This window comes from Denticeps clupeoides, chromosome 15 (genome assembly GCF_900700375.1).
Source record: "Denticeps clupeoides chromosome 15, fDenClu1.1, whole genome shotgun sequence".
In the NCBI taxonomy this organism is placed as follows: domain Eukaryota; kingdom Metazoa; phylum Chordata; class Actinopteri; order Clupeiformes; family Denticipitidae; genus Denticeps; species Denticeps clupeoides.
In genome coordinates this window covers 18657193-18677370 of record NC_041721.1, presented here as the reverse complement: position 1 = coordinate 18677370, position 20178 = coordinate 18657193, and the positions used below count along the sequence as shown (strand labels likewise).

General features: G+C 45.8%; 2 protein-coding genes across 11 annotated transcripts in view; one reads left to right on the top strand and one right to left on the bottom strand.

Annotated features, from left to right (window-relative positions):
* The first annotated feature begins 243 nt into the window (after positions 1 to 243).
* Positions 244 to 13448, top strand: ppp6r2a (protein phosphatase 6, regulatory subunit 2a). Of its 6 annotated transcripts, XM_028954554.1 has the most exons (24): positions 244 to 553; positions 1578 to 1708; positions 2297 to 2548; positions 4311 to 4497; positions 6145 to 6282; positions 6600 to 6665; positions 6804 to 6916; positions 6996 to 7109; positions 7196 to 7322; positions 7396 to 7548; positions 7918 to 8109; positions 8421 to 8485; positions 8561 to 8676; positions 8779 to 8864; positions 8982 to 9062; positions 9430 to 9527; positions 9651 to 9708; positions 9799 to 9926; positions 10270 to 10448; positions 10527 to 10662; positions 10885 to 10937; positions 11082 to 11217; positions 11718 to 11855; positions 11984 to 13448. In XM_028954554.1, the coding sequence occupies exons 3-24, from the start codon at positions 2322 to 2324 to the stop codon at positions 12033 to 12035; spliced, it is 2643 nt and encodes an 880-aa protein (XP_028810387.1). In that variant the 5' UTR covers positions 244 to 553; positions 1578 to 1708; positions 2297 to 2321; the 3' UTR covers positions 12036 to 13448. The 6 variants fall into 6 exon arrangements, 5 of the variants coding, with proteins under 5 accessions (XP_028810387.1, XP_028810386.1, XP_028810384.1 ...); XR_003742541.1 differs by lacking the exon at positions 11984 to 13448 and adding an exon at positions 11420 to 11497 and having other exon boundaries at positions 10270 to 10662; positions 11718 to 11853; XM_028954553.1 differs by having other exon boundaries at positions 10270 to 10662; positions 11987 to 13448.
* Positions 13449 to 13814: 366 nt separating this feature from the next.
* Positions 13815 to 20178, bottom strand: part of sbf1 (SET binding factor 1) — a 43591-nt gene continuing 37227 nt past the window's right edge. For all 5 annotated transcript variants that reach the window (XM_028954546.1, XM_028954548.1, XM_028954547.1 and 2 more), the window contains 11 exons: positions 19681 to 19857; positions 19500 to 19601; positions 19204 to 19389; positions 17348 to 17474; positions 17138 to 17268; positions 16820 to 17059; positions 16369 to 16476; positions 16031 to 16242; positions 15859 to 15946; positions 15620 to 15751; positions 13815 to 15521 (listed from right to left, as the gene is read on the bottom strand). In XM_028954546.1, the coding sequence (XP_028810379.1) occupies positions 15423 to 15521; positions 15620 to 15751; positions 15859 to 15946; positions 16031 to 16242; positions 16369 to 16476; positions 16820 to 17059; positions 17138 to 17268; positions 17348 to 17474; positions 19204 to 19389; positions 19500 to 19601; positions 19681 to 19857 (1602 nt within the window). In that variant the 3' untranslated portion in view covers positions 13815 to 15422. The remainder of the gene's footprint in view (positions 15522 to 15619; positions 15752 to 15858; positions 15947 to 16030; positions 16243 to 16368; positions 16477 to 16819; positions 17060 to 17137; positions 17269 to 17347; positions 17475 to 19203; positions 19390 to 19499; positions 19602 to 19680; positions 19858 to 20178) is intronic.

The window sequence follows — 20178 nt, the reverse complement described above, 5'->3', positions numbered from 1 at the left end:
TCAAATGAAATGGAGGATGACCTGGTGTTATAAGGACAAACACTGGAGCGCTGTAATATTTCCTGATTGCGTGATCATGGTTGTCGGGAACGGTCCACGAAACGAGATTGTGCCCCCAAAAGAGTCGCCAGTGTCCTATCTCCGTACCTAAAATATCCCCCAAAACGGAGCAGGGAGGTCGGGAATGAAGGCGGACCCGGCTCCCAACCCAGTGACGCGCAGCGCGCCCTCCGGACACGCGCCAGAAAAACAAGACGCACGGCCGCGCGCCGCGCGCTCCTGCCGCCGGCCGCCATTTTGAATGGAAAATATGAGCGATTATTTTGTGGCCTTGCATGTGGGAGCCTGACGGCGATCCCGACCGACTGCTGGTGAGCCCGGCTGCGTCAGGGTCGCCACTGCAGACCATCCACGGGTCGCGCGTGTCGCCTGCGTCCTGAAAAACAGCCGTCCTTGCGCCGTCATAGGAAGTGAACTCCGGAATATTGATTGGTAAACAGCGGGCACCTCGGCGCACAGGAAGGGGGACGCGCAGGTCGCAGTTTGTCGCCTGGTAAGTTTAAGTTCACGGTCGGTTCCAGCGGCGGCTGCAGCTAGAAGCTAGCACGGCTAATTGGCTAGCAGCTCGGCCCGCCGTGTGTTCCGGCCCCGCTATTACTTTCGAACTTTTCGGGACGGAGGCGGAATATCCGCGGAAGTTTGTCTAGTTGGCGTAACTGGTTAACGTAACGACGTTAGTCCGGCCAGAGTGCGTGTTTGACGCTCCGAAACTGTGCCCGTATGTGGGTTTTGTCCCCCGAATGCTGAGGCCTCGCGCAGCACCACGGCGTCGCGGGCTGCCGGAAGGGTCGGGCCCGTGTCAGGGGTCAGGCGGTGACCCCGCCGTGCCCCCGGGGTCAGAGCAGCCCCCTGCGTGGCCAGGGAGGTGCACACGGAACGCTGCGCGACGCAGGAAGGAAGGAAGGAAGGAAGGAGGTTACTTGCTGCAGCGGGGCCGGGGGAGTCTCCGGATCAGCAGCTTGTTTTCGTCCATCATGGCGAGCGGCGTGTTCAGCATCTTCTCTCCAGCGATCCAGGAGGAACTCTGCATGTGAGATGTTCAGAGGCAGCATGCTGCTCCACTGCTCTCTCCATGTGGACACTAGGTCCGGTTCTGTTTACGCTGGAAGTCATGTTTAGTATGTGCTTTGCACCGTGTTTGGACCGTGTGTGCGGGTACATGCCATTTTAAAAGGTAAAACCAACATTGGTCTGAAGAATCTCACCAGCTTGAACTCGCGCTCCTTTTTTCCTTCTTGTCCAGTCCTGCTGCTAACGTCCTTATATTTATTTATGTTGACTAGCTGGTTAAGGATAGTTTCAGTTAGCCAGTACCATGTGACTCTGTCTGTCGGTGCTTGATCCTTCACTAATCTCATACTTTATGGAAATCGATGCACATTGTGTCCAAATCTTTAATTCCTACAAGTACTGAGCTGACAGCTTGACATAAATCATGACTTTTTCTTTTCCCCTTTAATCGTTTAATCTAAAAGCTATGGATTATGTGCCGGTATATGTGTGTTTTGGTGCTGTAGAGAGGTGCTGGAGGTGACGCCCGTGGAGAACTGGAGCCCCATGCTGGTGAATGCTCTCAGCATTCTGCCCCTCAGATGCCTGCTCGTCCGCGCACGGGCCGTCACTAAGCACCTACACACTTCCCCTGCTGGTAATACACACACACACACACACACACACGCATGGACGCATGCACGCATGCATAAGCAACATTTGTTCTGTGGTGCCTTTACATATTTTTGAATTCAGAATGAATTACTTCTGAACATCCAACGCCGTAAAAAACTTTAGACGTGCAATAATTGTTGACCTCCTTGGTTTTGAAAGCTGATCTTTTTGCTTCTACCTGTTTTAATGGAACAGAGCAGGAAAAAATGGTAGATGTTCCCTCATGTAGTCTACTTGCTTTCCGTCACGTCTGAATTTGGTGAACAGAAAATTAAACAGGTTGCCGTTTCAAAATTTCAGTTATTGCCATAATTTCAGGACACCATAGTTGGGTGACTGCATGTGGAACATGCAGTTAAGTCATGTTTCCCTGCTTCTGTTTTTCTGTGGAACCAACCAAAACACAACCTCATTATACACACACACACACACACACACAGATATACATACACACTGCTCGATTTTTGAATGATCAGTGTATTAAAAACAGCCAGCTTTGAAGTTCCTAATATCACCTGATGACTAATGACATGAAAAGCCATCGCTTCATTCCTCTTTTTCTGTCGTGCAGGTGAGCGCCTGCAGCAGCCTCCAGCATGTTTTGGAAATTTGACCTCCACACCACGTCCCATATGGAGCAGCTGCTGGAGCGGGAGGACGTGACACTGCACGAGCTGATGGAGGAGGAAGATGTTCTGCAGGAGTGCAAGGCCCAGAACCGCCGGCTTCTGCTCTTCCTCTCACAGGACCACTGCATGCAGGAGCTGGTCTCCCTCATCACAGAGGAGCCCCCTGCTGACCTGGAGGAGAAGCTGCGCTTCAAGTACGAGCAGGGGTGGCGGTCGTTCAGATGTGTTTGCAGGATTCTGCCTGGTCATACGTTCACTTTAACTATAGACTCTAAACACAGAATGGATTCTTATGTCCAGACACAGGCTCCAGAATAACATTCTGCATCCAAAAAGTTTCATTATTTTTAAAATTTTCAACCCTCAATTCAGCAGAGAAGATGGTCAGGCAGAGCAGGGACGGTGAAAAAAACACACACACACACACACACACACACACACACACACACACACACACACACACACACACACACAGTGATGAGCTTTAAAAATATTAGGTTTTTGTGCACCATAACTCCTTCTGTATTCCTAAATTAATTCTATTCCAAAATAGCTGTACGCTGTAGAAAAGTGTACGTTCTAGAAAGCTGTAGAGGGCAGCAAAGCTTCTGTGTTTTAATAATTACTCTGTTTTAGAATTCTAGCTTGCAGAATCACACCTCCACTCCTTATTTCATGGTGATCTGTCCACTAATTTTAGGGTTTTGTTTACTATTTATGTTCAAGTGCAGAGTGGTTTCAGGGATTCAGATGTTCATGTTGGTTGGGAAATGATTCTGGTGAACAGACGTTTCATTTGCTGTCTTCCAGTACTGCTCTGGAGGGAGCAAGTAACTTGATTACCTTCTAAATGTATGTCAGTGTTGTGCGGCGTAAATATATCCGTCCCGACCCTTCCCTCGTATCACACGACTCATGGGTGAGGCCTGCAGCAGCAGTAGTGTCTGCACTGGGTGTGACTGGAGCAAGACATCCCGTGGTGCTCGGAATGGAAAGGCGTCTGTGTGGTCACATGGCACATCAGCCCATCTGTCTACTAGAGATTCTCATTTCAACAGTTGTTTGGCCATCATAAAATGATTGATCATAAACCAGTCTTGTTTGCATAACCGTGTTTACATTTGAGGCATTTATCAGATGTTCTTATCCAGAGTGCCTTACAATTAGGGGGACTGTCCCTGTCACTAATGAGACACTCGAGGTTAAGTGTCTTGCTCAGGGTTTGAACCTGGGACTTTGTGCTCTTCTGCTTCATAGGCAAGTGTAAAAGACACTAGGCTACTACCACCCAAGACTTTAATTGGTGTCATTTTGTGTGCTTATTCATGGATCTGAAGATCCACCTGACACCACCCTCTTACGCCATTCAGTTCTCGAATAAAAAACCAAAACTCATTCAGCACCTTAGTGCTCCATTACTCAATCAAACGAATTCAGAAAACCGGTCTAACAGAACATCTTCACCGACAATCCACTACGTTCCACACATCCCAGTCTCCATAGTAAATAGACTTCACACACGTGTGATTAAATCTATATAAATATTTTATATATTAGCATTTTTAAAACACCATTAGCCTTAATTTCATTACTCGTTAACACATTATGGATGTTAACGTGACCAAAACCAGCCATGCGTAATGTGTAAATATTATATTCTGAGAGCTGGTTTTCTCCATGTGACCTCCTCTGACCTGGTGCAGGGAACAGATGGGATGTTTGAGTCAGTTTCCGGAAAACTGTTCTCAGGTGTTTCCACTCTGTTCAGTGACCAGAACTGTGGCCTGTACATTGTCAAGTGGTAAACAGCAGATAAATGATTAACATTTCTGCTGTTTCCACACAAGCATGAATTTAGATTATTATATATATTTATATTATATATATATATTTATTTTTTATTCTTATAGTTTAGAAACAGCATACTTTACTCCTCATCTTGTCAATTGCTTCCAGGTTCCCCAATATTGCATGTGAGCTGCTGACATCGGATGTGGGCATGATAAACGATAAGCTGGGTGGAGATGAGGCGCTCCTGGAGAAACTTTACCACTTCCTGGAGAAAGAACCACCCCTTAACCCCTTACTTGCCAGCTTCTTCAGCAAGACAATTGGCAACTTGATTGCCCGCAAAACCGAGCAGGTACAGCATTTTCGAACACATTCACATCACAGGATAAATGGGATGCACGATTATGCCCAAAATGATAATCACGATTATTTTTATCAGTATTATAACCATGATTATTTATCATGATTATTCATTATTTTAGGTAAAACCCATTTTATTGCACTTTCTGTTTGAAATAAACACTAAGTGAACAAGGCTTTCAGATATGTAGCAATAAAAACTATCCTGGATTAAGAGATGACTGAAGGCAGGTCACTATGAAAATGATTTTTTGTAGATTTAATATGAAAGATGACCATCCATTTACCTGCTTATTTGGATAAATAGTCACGCATGTCTCACTCTGTCACAATTTGGGGTTGCTTCTCAGTCTATGCTTTCGCTCGCCCCCTGGTTATTTAAATGTAAATATCGCAGGCAATCATCTTAATTAGTGCTGCACGATTAATCTAATCGCGATGTCTGTGCGATTACATGAACGCTGCGATTTAAATGATTAGATTTAAATGGATTGGATCGGCAGCATATCCGATCCATTCTCTCAAAGTTTGCGAGTCTCACTTCAGTCGGATGTGACGTATTTGGTCACATGACTTTCGATTCGGAGACATATGGGTTGACGGCGCATGACGAGCTGCCTCGTACGTCAACGTTGCCGCCATATTGCGAGAGGCTCTGCTGTGGAGTGAAGCATATACATGTCTATGGAGAGAAATGCATAAAAATGTCTCACTCTTGTGTTGCTTGGGGCTGTACAAACCGCTGTACGCTCCAAACCAGGGATTACATTTCATAGGTAAGGCTGGACAATTGTTTTGAATATATTTGGCCATTATAAAATCCCCGTTTTATAAGTCTTAACCTTAGTTAAGATAGGCTAAGCTAGCGAAGCTATGCATCCCTGAGTTCAAGTCAGCCTCCAAACAACGTTTTGGCTAAGTGTAGGCATTAACTATTTAGACTGTTCTTAGCTGTTTAGTTAACTTTTCTCAAACTTTGAAGGTTTCCAAAAGAAATTCACCTCTGTTTACAAATCTTAACCTTAGCTAAGCTAGCAAAGCTATGCATCCCTGAGTTCAAGTCAGCCTCCAAACAACGTTTTGGCTAAGTGTAGGCATTAACTATTTAGACTGTTCTTAGCTGTTTAGTTAACTTTTCTCAAACTTTGAAGGTTTCCAAAAGAAATTCACCTCTGTTTACAAATCTTAACCTTAGCTAAGCTAGCAAAGCTATGCATCCCTGAGTTCAAGTCAGCCTCCAAACAACGTTTTGGTTAAACGTAAGAACTATAATACGGGATTTTATAATGGCCAAATATAATCAAAACAGTTGTTTAGCCTTACCAGGGTTTGTCGTTCAACAGTAATGTAAAAGAGTTTTTTGTGATTTATTTAATTTTGTAGAATATTGTATTTTGAAAGCACTGGGCATTTCAGGTTATAAGTAGTTTGTATGTTTATCATATCGCATATCGCAATATTGATCTCAATAATCGCAATATGTCTTTTTCCCCAAATCGTGCAGCCCTAATCTTAATTTAATCGGCCAGCTAAAATCATGATCGTGATTAAAATTTGATTAATTGTGCAGCCCTACCTGATAAGGTGTGAACTGAGTCCTTCGTGTCCTCACCCCCGCTGTGTGTGGTGGGGGGGACAGGTGATCTCCTTCTTGAGGAAGAAGCATAGTTTCATCAGTCTGGTGCTGACTCACATTGACGCCTCCGCCATGATGGACCTGCTGCTGCGCCTCATCAGCTGTGTGGAGCCTGCACCTTTACGACAGGAGGTTCTCAATGTAAGTGTCTCTCAGACACAGGAGTGTGTGTGTGTGCAGCTGTGCATCGGGATTTGAACCAGCAACCTTCTTCTTACCGGGCCACTTCCTTAACCACTAGGCTACCACTCGCCTGATTATAACCTCACAATTTAATATGGCGAGATCCCATCACACCCCTTCTGTGTACAGTGTTATCAGGCAGTGGGTGGGACATTTTTTGGCAGCTAGGGAACATTTTAACTCTAGTAGCATCTCCAAATCTGCAGCTCCTGTGGTCGGCGTTTTTGGTTTATATGCCATATTGATTTCCCTGAGCACTTTGTTTTTTTAACTAGTGGCTGAACGATGAACGGCTGATTCAGCGACTAACAGAACTCATTCACACAGGCCGAGACGAGGAGGTGAGCGAGGATTTCTTTATTCATTTCTATCACACACCCACATGTCTGTGTCCAGACGGTAAAAACTCACAACTTCTTGATTATCGCCTTGTGAATTAATATTAATTAATATTCTTGTTTTCATCTTTTGTCTCCCAGAGACAATCCAATGCATCCCAGACCCTCTGTGACATCATTCGCCTCAGCCGTGACCAGGCCAATCAGCTCGCTGAGGCTGCAGAGCCTGATCCGTTATTGGCTGTCCTCGAGTCGTAAGTTAAAGAGAACGCAGATTTCAGCTCTGTGTGTAGAATATGTAGCCCTGTGTGTAATGGTGGTTTTTGACCGCAGGCAGGAGAACGTGTCCGCGCTCCTGAAGAGCATGTTTGAGGCGGACAGGACAGACGTGTCCGTTGTCAATGGAACTCAAGTGCTTCTTACATTACTGGAGTCCCGGAGGACCGGGTGAGCATGAGATGGATGCTGCATCTGAATATGAGAACTGTATCTGAAGGCGGCAAGGAGCATGATGAGTGTCCGTGTCTCGACAGGCTGGAGGGGCTGATGGACCTGTGTTCTCAGGGAAGTGAGTGTGCGTATTCCGTCAGCAGCAGTGTTCTACGTGCACTTGAGCCTCATCTTAAGGACTTCCAGCAACTTCTACTTGATCCTCCTAAGGTGAGTCCACTCTGCCAGTTTATGAAGGGTTGCGTTAGGTAATAAACACTGACTATGGGTGTGTGTTCTCCAGAAAAGTGCAATACTGACTACAGTAGGGGTTTTGGAGCAGCCGCTGGGTAACGCCCGACTCCAAGTGGCTCGGCTGGTGGCTGCCCTGCTCCAGACGAACGATGGGGCCATCTGCCAGGAGCTGTGCCAGCTCAGCATCATGGACAAACTGCTGGTCAGTGCGTCACACCACCCAGCCTCCTCAGCCCTGTGTCCCGGGTTGATCCCAGTGTCCCTTCATTATGTTGTATCACCATAGCAACACCATTTACAGATTATCCTGAGCTGTGAGTGATGGGATCGATCACAAAGAGCAACATTTCTCCCCGGGAACCTCTGTTCATTGTAAACAGTTTTTTGTCAATCTGTACAAGACCTGCTGTATGGCGGGACCACGCCCTCTAGTTCACCCATCCAGAAGGAGGACGTAGGATGTGTGTGTGTGTGAGCCACTAGTACCTTAATTTGAACAATACCAAGGTGTTAAATATTCCTGCTTGCTTGACTCATTTGTGATTGAATTATGGCTTCTTCCTGTGTTCAGGACCTGTTCTTTAAATACACCTGGAATAACTTCTTGCACTTCCAAGTGGAGCTGTGTGTGGCCTCGATCCTGAACCACTCTGCACACGGCACCCTGCCTCCTGCCAGCCAGCAGAACCACGAAGACCCTCCACCCAAAGCAGGTCCCCAGGACCCGCCCCATTCTCCTGCCAACGAAACACTGGTGGCTCATGTGAGCGTAACTCATATATATATATATACACACACACACACACAGTGGTGACCTAGTGGTTAAGGAAGCGGCCCCTTAATCAGAAGGTTGCTGGTTCGAATCCCGATCCGCCAAGGTGCCACTTAGCAAAACTCCGTCCCCTCACACTGCTCCCCCGGGTGCCTGTCATGGCTGTCAACTGCTCACTCATGGCGATGGGTTAAATACAGAAGACAAATTTCACTGTGTGCACCGTATGCTGTGCTGCTGTGTATCACAAGTGACAATCACTTCACTTTTTCACACTGATTTGTCCTGTCTCATCCTCCTAGCTCTTTCAACAGTGCCGTTTGATGCAGAGGATTCTGGATGCGTGGGAAGAGAATGATAAAATCCAGTAAGATCCGGGGGTTGGGTTGTGGGGAAGCTGGGTGAGCCGGATGATGACATTATCTTGGTGTGATTTTGTCAGGGTAGAAGGTGGGGCTAGGAGAGGCTACATGGGTCACTTGACTCGCATTGCCAACACCGTGGTGCAGAATCTGGAGAAGGTGCCTGTTCAGTCCCAGATCAGAGATCTGATCAAAGGTGGGTTCATACATGCTCATACCAGAGCTGAGAGGAACTCTTCCAAAGCCAGATCCTGGCCAGTGGAGGACACGTGATGATGATCATGCTTTCTGTCTGCAGAGTTGCCTGAGGACTGTAGAGGGCGCTGGGAAACATTTGTTGGGGAGACTCTTCGAGAAACCAACAGGAAAAACACAGTGGACCTGGTATTCAAACACACACACATAGACACATACACACCTTTCAGTCCGTTATCCTTCAGTTTCTTTAGGTTTTTGTATGGATTTGAATGTGTTGCTCTTAAATATAATTTTAATTGTTAGGTGAGCACTCATAACCTGCACTCATCTAGTGAGGATGATGATATGGAAAGCCCTTTCCCCAACGACTTGTCCATCCAGCAGGTGCGTGTGTGAGCGAGATGGAGAGAGAGAAAGAGAGCAATGAATGCTAAATTTATTTTTGATTTTTAGCAAAACTATGGCAATTGAGATCAAGAATAAATTTAAAATCTTGTAATAAAATATTACAACCATAGCTACTGAAATGTGGCATATCATTCTAGAAAGCTGTCAGGAACGAGTCCCATAACCAGGCTGTTGCCTATCGGAGACGTTTACTCTCCAAGTTGAAATAAGTTCAGAACGGCCAGTCAGGAATGATTACTTTTTATGTGTCTACGTGTGTGTATGTGTGTGAGAGCGAGAGAGGGAAGAGATGATCTGAAGCGCTGTAATTTACAGTGGAACATTTCACCCCGCCCATCTTTAGGCCTTCTCAGACTACCAGATTCAGCAGATGACTGCCAACTTTGTGGATCAGTTTGGCTTTAATGATGAAGAGTTTAGTGAACATGATGAGAATATCAAGTAAGTCCAAGAGTTGTGTTTCATGCTGTCTTGCGTGCACACAACACGCACACACACACACACACACACACACACACACTTGTTAACCCCCCCCCCTCTCTTTCTTCTTTTTTCCTCCTGAAGTGCTACGTTTGACCGCATTGCTGAAATTAACTTCAACGTGGAGGCGGATGACAGTAGTGTAAGATGCATTTGTGTGCTCCTGAATCTCTGTGTCTTGATCTGGACATCAGTTCACGCCGTGTTTGTGTGTGTGTGTGTGTGTCTGTAGGCCAGTGCTGCAGCTTTTGAGGCCTGCTGTAAGGAGAGGATACAGCAGTTTGATGACTGTGAGGATGAGGAGGATATTTGGGAGGATAAAGAAATTAACTATGCAAAACAAGTCAAATCTCGATCCAGGTAACCTGCTCAACACCCCCACAGTTCTAGAATCACCCCAGTATTCTACATGTCATAATAATTGTGCTTTGTAAATGTAAATCTATGTGTGACACTTTAACTCCCTCTGTCAATTTCTTTGAATACCCATCCTGAAGAATAGATTTTGCGTTTAACTTTGAATTAAATCTGCATATTTTTGTGTTTATTTAGCATGTGTTGATTTCCAGTCTTCATGAATACATTTGCCAAATGAGTACACACACACACACACACACACACACACACACACACACACACCATCTCTCTACCTTTTTCATAAACCCAATTCGTGTGTGTGTGTGCGTGCATACATCTGCTACAGGTTTGGAGTGTCGCTGTCATCAAACAGCACATCCAAAACTCTGAAGAACGGGGGGCAGGGCCGCGGGTCGGCCTCTGATGAAGACCGGGTGGAGGAGGAGGAGGAGGCTGAGCCGGAGGTGGCGGCGGCGGCGGCAGCCACCACTGTAGCCCAAGGGGTGGAATCAGTGGAATCACAGAGTCGGTGTTTCCCCAGTAACTCGTCATCCAGTTTGAGACAGCCAGTCTGTACAGCCAGCATTTTAACTGTGTGTGTAGGCCCAGGCTGGACCGCAGATTTTGGGGAGGTGGACGTGAGTGGGAGCTCCAGTTCCTGGGGTTCGTCTGAGCCGAGTACAGCTGACACGAACGACACGGGCTGGGCCAATTTCACCGAGTTCCAGCCCTTCTGCAGGTACGGATAACAGCAGTAAACGATCCAGTAATTTACTGCTGACTAGCACATATCATATCTCTAGTTTTACATTTAGAGCAGCTGAATATTTCTGTACTGGTTTCTTTGTCAGAATGACCGGAGAAAAGTTAACCTAATTATGGCATACGTACTCAAGTAGGATTGACGATTGGATGGGATATGATGTGGCGTGACCGTAATGCCATTCTTCATCCTGTACAGCTCAGAGAGCAGTGATACGGGGCCGCCAGCCAACCAGACACCAGAGAAAACATGTGAGTACTGTCTGTGTGTGCGTTCAGACCACATGGAGTAAAGATGAAAAGGAAGGCTATTTGTGCCGATGCCATGATGTGGACACTTTAAGGAGGCTGCTACTGTGAATTCAGCCGTTGTGTGAACCTTTTCGCTCCTCTTAGCATCCCCTGGTGGTGTGTGGGAGGTGTGTGAGGGGAGGAAAGCCCCCTTGGTCGCCTCCGACAGCAGCTCTTCAGGAGGCTCTGACAGCGAGGAGGAGGTGGAGGATGCGCGCGGTGACAAGACTGCTGCCAAGAGGTACGCTTACACAACTACATCACAACTAAAACAAACTACTGTAAACAAGTTCAAAATCATTTTAAAAGTCTAATTGCGATCTATTTGACTGATATTGTGATTTTGATTTGTATTAACTGTACTATGTGTAGTAAAAACTGTACATTGAAACATGAACTATAAGTAGTATACCACAAGTTGAGTGTCCTTGCTCGCGTTTTAGTGGGCGTGGCTTGTGAATAGCCATTAGGAGTGAGCAAGCCAGCAGGAGTGAGCAAGATCTCCCTTCCCTCCAGTCGCTGTAGGTATAATAATACAAGTCACTCTGTAGTGACATTAGCCAGTGTTTGCCATGGTTTATGAAACTCACCAATGACTGCGTTTTTGGTCATCGTAGTAGCTGAGTCAGATGAGCATGAACCCACGATTTTAAACCCCACTTACCAGACTCATTATAAACACTAAATTCGGAACGGTAGCAGCAAATGAAGAGTTAAAACGTGTGTGTGACTGTCTGTCAGTGAGGTACAGGTGCCATTGGAGAAACTCAGTGTGTCTGGTGGCAATCAGAAGGTGCAACCTGCTGCTGGAACCTCCCAGTCCCCATCAGGGGCCACGCCCTCCTCAGCCACAGAGAATATCACTGTGACCGACAGGAAGTAAGTGTGTGTGCTTGTGGGTCTCCTGTTGACTGGTGCAGCTGAGTGTGATCTTCATGTTGTACACCCTTCATTGCTGGTGGTCTGTCATGTGGCTCTCTGAACTTTAACCTCTCTCTCTCTCTCAGCAGAATCGACTCACCTTCACCAGGAGGTTTGACTCCCAATGGGCCGGTCTGAGGTTGGCTGAGCATCAGCCCCTCCACCACCCGGTCAGCCGGCCCTGTCTCTCCGCTTCCATTTGACCCCTGAAAACCTCAACGCCACTTCTGGTGTTTCAGCAAACCACATGGTCCTAAGTGATCTGGACACTGCCAATCAGCCAATCAGAGAGCATCTGCAGAGGAGAGGGGAGGCTCCAGGCCGACCTCCAGAGACTCACAGAATAAATGTAGCACTGTCCCCATGGTTACAGCCCAGCACAGCCACTTCGGTCATCCTCTTCATCTCTTCCCCACCCTCCTCTGGATGTTGCCTCTTCAGCAGCTCTTTCCAGTATATTTAAGCACAACAGAAGTATTATTTAAATCTCCACCCACCAGCTGCCACCGTCTCCATTTGGATCTGATCTTTGATGAATGTTGAAGTGATGGCGGGGAGCGGGAGACACATCCTGGGTCGACTCTGTGATGCACTTCTGCTTCCTTCTTATCAATGTGCAATAATTACCATTTGCCATTTATTTAACAATTTGATAAGCATTGTGGGTGAAAAATCTCTCTTCATGGTTCAGGGTTTTTTTTTTTTTTTTTTTTTATTTAATTTGCTTTTCATCTTTTAGTTTTAATCGCATGTGAAACATTATACTCAAGCATATACAAACACATGGTTTTCTTTTGATCCCAGCTAATTCGCCAAGATCTTTTGATTGTATAGACTTCAGATTTGTTCTTAAATCAACCAAAACTTGATCTGCCTAAATATCTTATCTACCTAAATATTCCCACAATTCCCTATTAAAGCAATTTTGAGAGCAGTGGACCCATTCCACACATCGTCAAGTCCGATGCGTCTCTTAATGATGTCAGCCTTAAGTTCACCCTTCCCCACGAGCCCTCTGGGAAGTGGGTGGGGCCTGCAAATCATGCTCTACAGAAGCTGCCCCGCCTGCTGCTCAGACAGTTAAAGCTCCTGCCTGTAGAGGGAGCTGACGCCCCTCTCCTGGTTCCAGCCCCGCCCAGTTCTGCTCTCATCACGTCCATCAGTCATATCTGCTTGCTTCAGTTCTCTATGGTACAAAAATCATCTGGGATGTCTATTGGTTTTTGGCACGTTTGTTTATTTTGCACTTGCAGAAGTGTGAGTTGGAGACATGTTGTGCTGAATTGTGTGTGTGGGTGTGTTGCATATCTGCCTCAGAACTCTAGTCTCCCACCATTCTGCTTTCAACAGTATATAAATATATATATATATATATATCAATGACAGACATTTTCAAAAACAGGTTTGTTTCCAAAGCCAAAATTATTGCCTTTTTTCTGTTGCTGTATCTTTCAAATCCTATTTTTGAATTTAACCAATATTATTTTGCATAATGTAGAAATTCTAATTTATGTGATTACTGTGTAAGCAACCAAAATCTCTCTCTCTCTCTGCCTGCTTCTGCTGGTTTTACTCACTGGGCGGGTGGGGACTGTGGGGCTGATGGTCACGTTCACGATGCGACAGACTGAGTGGGTCGCCAGACCTGGAGGAGCCCAGTTGTCTGGAGGGGAGAGTTTAGCTGGTAACTCTGTACATTTTTTTTTTAATTAAAAACATTTTGAGCAGCTGGACTAAATTGTTTTGTCCCCACAATGGGTCCCTGTAAAGAAGCGTCTGGTGTTTAAACGTGACCCGATCACACGATCTGAGGAGTGGTCAATCCAGAGGCTCCAAAACCAAATGAAACTGCAGTTGCTGTTCCTATTGCTTGTACAAATGCTGAACTACGACTGACGGATACCAGAGAGGAACCTGTTCCTGCTCCATCTTTAATGTTTTAAGGTGGAGAAACTGCACAGTTTCCTGGGACATCAGACTGTCATCTTCATTTTTTTTAATTCCAAAAGCATTCGATGTGCTTGACCACAGACCCCAAGAGACAACAGACAACATGGGATGTGTAGAGCAGAAATGTGAGACACGTGTACACACACTCACACATGGGGAAAGGACTACCATGTTTATACATATATATATATATTTTTTTTTTAAAATGGGGACATCTCCTCAGGAGTTCTTAAAAAAAAAAAAAAAAAAATTAGTCACGTTAATACAGAGATAAACAATGGCACATATTGGATCTAATTCAAAAGTGGTGTTTAAAAGGAGACAAAAGTTAAATAAATTACTACCTTAAACGATACATACAAATCTGAGTAGTATATACAAAGCAGTTATTAGAACAAAATCTACAATTCAAATGTAAAGTTCAGGACAGCAGTAGGACCCTATTTTACACGGGAATGTTGCAGTGTGTTTTGAAGACACAGAACATTCTGGGATTTGTGTCATCTTGGACTATGAATGAAAAATGAAAAGAAACTAATGGTGATGAGACAGAACTGCTCTATATACACGTTTTGAGATGGGGAACAGATTAAATACTCCCGGAAGACATAGTGGTGAGAGAACAGGAGCCCAAACACACACGCGTGCGCGCACACACGGATCCGTCTGCTCTGTGAATAGTTCCGAGTGTGTGCGTGTGTGTTCAGAAAGGCTCAAACTCAGTACATACTGCAGCTATATTCAAAAATGCTTCAGATATGAGTTTAAAACCATCAGAAATGCTGAGCAGCAACTCACTGGCAATTACCCCCATGAGACCTTTCAACTCTGACCTCTGCACCACAGCAGCACTGTTGTCATGGCAGCAAGCACCAGCCTCTCATCACTATGGGACGTAAACATATACAACCCCGGAATGATCAATTTACATGTTCTTGATGAGTTACGGAGCGTCTCCTCTGTCATGAATGGGTGTAAAGACTATTTCTTGTAAACAGACTAATCTGAGATATTAATCTCCCACTGGCACTAATCTGAGCCGAGAGCCACAGCGCCCCCTGTGGCAGAAATAATAACAAAAAGGTCCTTCATGAAGCACTGAGGCCATCGCAAAGTGACATCACTCACTAAATGGATGCATCTGCTGAGTACATAAACCTCTGTGTGTGTGTGTGTGTGTGTGTGTGTGTGGTGGGTGGTTTATGCACTGGCAGTGCAGATGGTTGTGGGGGCATTGTCATAACAACCACAGCAAAAGAGGAAACAGCATATCCTCTGGGGGTGAGATGCATGCTGGTCCCAGTGGACCTAGGGCATAGTGGTTAGTGAGACAGACACACGCGCACACACAAATTCTCTCGTTCTCTCTCTCACACACACCCACACACAATGGCCAGGCTTCACACTTCTTTTCACAAAAAAAAAATTTAAACACTGAGATGCTGCCAAAACACCAAGTGGAGCTCTGCTCCCTGCAGCCCCGCCTCCCTGTGACTGTCAATCCAAGCTGTCGGTCAGAGGCCCCGTGGTGATGGCTGAAGGTCCAATTGGTCATTTGAGCTGTGGCTCCTCCCCCTAGGCATCAGAGAGGCAGCTCTGAATACTGTCTACCCACAGCTGTGCATGCAGCCCATTCTCCGCACAGAAGTTGTACACACGCTTGGTCGTCTTCAGCTGTAAACACACACCAACACACACACTCATATTAAATGTTGAGGGTCTCTCAGATAAAGTTGGGTGACCGACTGCAACCTGCTGCATATGGAACTTACATCAAAGAAGGCTTTTTCCTCTATATTCTTGGGCGCGCCCATGGTGGGTGTTCCGGGGACCACAGACTCCACCTCTGCCAGTTCGATCACCCCCTTACACTCCTTATCCTGCCGTGAGTCGTAGTAGCGCAGCTACCAGAGACCACAAGGGCGTCAGCCCGAGAGTACAGGACACTGTGTGTGTCTGTGTGTGTGTGTGCAGTGGCGTGTTGTGTCAGCAGGTGGCGTGGTTGTCCTACCTGGTGCTTTGTTTTGTCCAGAACAAACCAGCGCTGCTTCCACGGCTTCAGCAGGGCACCCTTCTTATACAGGATCCCCTCGAAGCTCCTGAGTTCCACACAGACAAGCTCAGTCAAAAGCACGTCCCATCTGTTTGACCCCGTGTTTCATGACAATGTGAGGACACGTCACCTGTTCTCGCTCTCGGTGCTCTGGAACTGGCTGTACAGGGTGCTGGTGCTGGTCCTGGTCCGGCCGGCAGCGGGGGTGGACGTGGCACTGGCCTCGCAGTCCAGTGCCAGGTTGATGGAGGAGCAGACCCTGCTCTCTTGCAGATAGACACTCTGAGAGCGGCGCTGGTGGCTCAGATTAGAGGACATGAGCAGAGAGCTGGAGAACGAGGGCTGGAGGCACAAACACAGAGATCATGGAGGTGTCGGTTTTATTTTTTTAGAAACAAAAACATTCAAAACAACCATGAACCGGACCCAGTGTGTATGTATGTGTGTGTGTGTGTGTGTGTGTCTCACTCTGCTGTCCAGTTTGGGCTCATTGCGTTGTGTGGTCTTTATTCTGTCCCATGTCTCCTTCCACTTCTCTGACACCTGACCGAGCTCCGCCTCCAAAGCCTGCAGGTCCTATGGGAGAGGAGAGTCTTCACACACTGTGGTTTGGTGGTTCTGATTACTGTTTATGTGTTTATCGTCTGAGTGGTGACGAAAGACAGAAAGACACAAAGACACAAACAGCAGTAGAATTCATGACCTTGAAAAAGTGAAATTGATCATTTTTTTGTCATTCACAGGTAATTCACTGTTTACATAACGGAACGTGTCCTCTGCATTTATCCAATCGCCTTAGTGAGCAGTGGGCATGTGTGGGGATGGTACTTTGCTCAAGGGCACCGCAATGGCAGCTTGGCGGTTCAGCATTTGAACCTGCAACCCCAGAGGTACACCGGGTACGAGTGTGTATGTATACCTGCAGTAGCTTTGTGATGGCATCAGGCAGCACTTTGCTACAGTCATCATAACATGGCCAGACGATGCGTCTTTGTGATCTGGGTGCTACGCTGTCGGCGCGCTCCCCCGTTTCCTCGGCAACGTGTTCAGCTCGACCGCGCACCAGCTCCCAGTCGAATGGCGGCCCCTCTGCCAGGGTCTCTTCGGTGTAGAAATCCCACACCTTTAGGTTTGAAATGAAACTGTAGGGCTTCAGGACCTGGGGATGGATGAACAGGCGTAGTAAGACCCTGGATCACTCTGTCAGGAGACAAGCACCACCAGAGCAGCTACTCACCTCCTCATCTTCTGGAGCAAACATGTAGTTGTAGAAGATGGGGGTTTTCTTTGTGAGTCGCTCTATGTAATCCCACACAGACTTACACACTGTTGTGTTCTTGCGCTCCCCCTTCTCCTCATACAGAACCCCTGCAGAGAAACCCCGCCGAGAAACGGTCACTCCCGAACAAGTTATCAGCAATCGATGGTCATTCTGCTGAAGACTCACCGAGCTCAATTCGCTCGTAGTCAGAGTCCAGCAGAAAGGTCCGGAAGCGGTTGGAGACGTAGTGGTAGGCCAGGAACTTCAGGTAATGCTGACTGAACTCAAACTCCATGGGGAACTGAAGGTGGATCTGAACAGCAGGGGGAAAAATCCCATTTTTCTTTTTCCCCCAAACACAAGCAGAGCTACACCATGATCACAGGTGTAATATGTAATATTTTTTGGATCTGGTCAATGTCTACTCCATCAAATAGGGTTCAGAATTTGGACGATCTAAAGGAAAAATTAATAAATAAATAGTAATATATAAGTAATAAATAATTAGACAGCTTGCTCTGTCCACCAGTGGTTTAGCAAATTACTGGTAGTCCGATGCTCATTTTCGATGACGTTATTTAAAAAGCCCTAAACAATCTCTAAATTCACCTAATTCCACATTTAGCCATATTTCGAAACTTCTTTTGCAGCTTTCCAACATACATAAAGTTTGTTCACATACTGATACTGAGGCCTCATCCACACAAGAGCCTTTTTCTCTAAAATGGGAAAATTTCTATCTGATCTGGCCTTGCGTCCACATGGAAACAGCTTTTCAGAGGACCCAAAACCGTTATTTTCTAAAATGGGTTATAAGAATTTCTCTTTTCCACGTATTCATGTGAATGGCGAAGCGGCTGTTTTTTGACGTATGACGTATTACCTCATTCTCCGACCGGACCTATACAGGGTCGTGGTTGAGCAACTACAAGAAATCCTCTCTACAAGTGATGTGTCGGCCGTTAACGAAGCGGCTCTTGGAGTCAGCTCTTTAAAGTGAACAATCCGAGCCGGTTCCTGCCTGTGAGTTGGAGTCGGAGAGAGTTTTTTTTTTCTCTTTCAACTACATGATGCATGTCTGACTGAGTGGGGGTGGGTGGGGTTCGCGGGGGCTGTGCTATGGGGGTGTGTTTAACTTCTTCTTTTCGCAAGGTTTTTATATCATGTGACAGTGAAGGATGGTGACGTTTTCCAACATTGCGTAGCTCACCGCGTAGGACAGCTAGACGCTAAAGAAGGAGAGTGGGAAGTTATAGCGGCACTTACAGGGGTGGACGGGTGTTAAAACCATTTTTTTTAGAAACTGAAAAAGCGTTCTCATGTGGACGGGGCTTTATTCATTCATGTTGTAGCTGTGTTCACATTTGATTGTGAATATTAGTTTAATGTAAAAATAATGATTTACTATACACCTGACTTACCCAGTATATATAGGGTGTTATTTAATCCCAATATTAACATTACATACATAATGTACACAGTTCACTCCATGAATGATAGTTTCACTTTGCGCACAAGCAGGTCCAGTTCCCTGAATGATAACTGCCATTTTAACAGCAATCTAATGGGTTAATTGCACGTTACATAATAATGAAGAAAATCTTTCAGGTTTGCCCTGGCAAACCTTTTTCAAAACAGCAAAATGGAGCTGGAGACACCATTAATTTGCAGTTTATGTCAGATAATTGAAAAGTAGACTGATTATCTCAGTCCTGGTAAAGGGGGCAGTGACCGACAGGAGGTGTAGTCATTCGTATATTTCATAAAATTACACAGAACATTTAAAGACCACAGTCTTGGTATTTTACCTGTTATTTTTTAACATTTATAATGCTGCAGGTTCTCCCAGGGACCTAGAGTACAACTACACGTGTCTGTGTGTGTAACCCCACCCTTTAGTATCACTACATTTAAAACAAGTGAAGGAGTCTCAGTAAAAATGAGATTCACACTGGACCATAAAACTCAACAAAAATCAAGTGGTGTATGTGCTTATATGTGAGGAATGATCATTTTTAAATAGTGAATATTCACACACACACCTGATGTACACAGTCAAGGAACTGTAGGAAGATTGGTGTGAAACCACTGTTCTGGCCAGCTACAGTCTGGGCACTGCGGTGACTGAAGCGATGACCAAATGACAACCACTCCTTCTCCACCAGCAAACGGAAGCCATCAAACGTCCTGTAGTATGGGTCAGACAGTAGCTGGACCAGGGACACAATCTAAACACACACACACACAAATTGTTTTAACAGAGTGTTTCTGTTTGTGATAAGGGCAATAATTATGTAATAAACCCCTTATCTTATCAAGTGTGTGATAGTGGGCAAACCTGCGTTGTGACGTCCCATCCGTCCTCCAGGCTCACCATCACAGATGAGCCTGAGTCCAGCAGCTCCACCACTAACACTGATACTTGCAGCACCCTGTGCAGCTGAACACCGACAAACAGTGGAACATGAGGAACTGCTGATTAATGGTTCTAGAGGCAGGCGGTTCTACCGGGTTCTCACCAGGCCCATCCAGTCAGACTCCTCAAGGCATCGATGAAAAGTCATGTTGGGTTCTGGCGAGGCAGACGAGGGCACACAGGCCTTCATCAGTTTCTTAAAGCTGTTCTTCACCTGCCGCACGTCACACACCTCGATAGGTACCACCTCCCACTGCTGAAACGAGTCCTGCTTCCCGCCCTGCACACACACAAACATTTAACAAACCTTACACCTTTAGTCTGAAACTATTTCATGCAAAGACACTGACACCTATATCTGAATGAAATAATTTTATTAAATACTTTACATAGTTGAGTGTGCTGACAACAAAATTGCACCAAAAAATATTGATGGAAATCAAATTTATCAACCCATGGAGGTCTGGATTGGGAGACTTACTCAAAATTCAAGTGGAAAAATACACTGCAGGCTAATCCAACTTTGATGTAATATCCTTAAAACAGGTCAAAATGAGTCTCAGTAATGTGTGTGGCCTCCACGTGCCTGTAAGACCTTCCC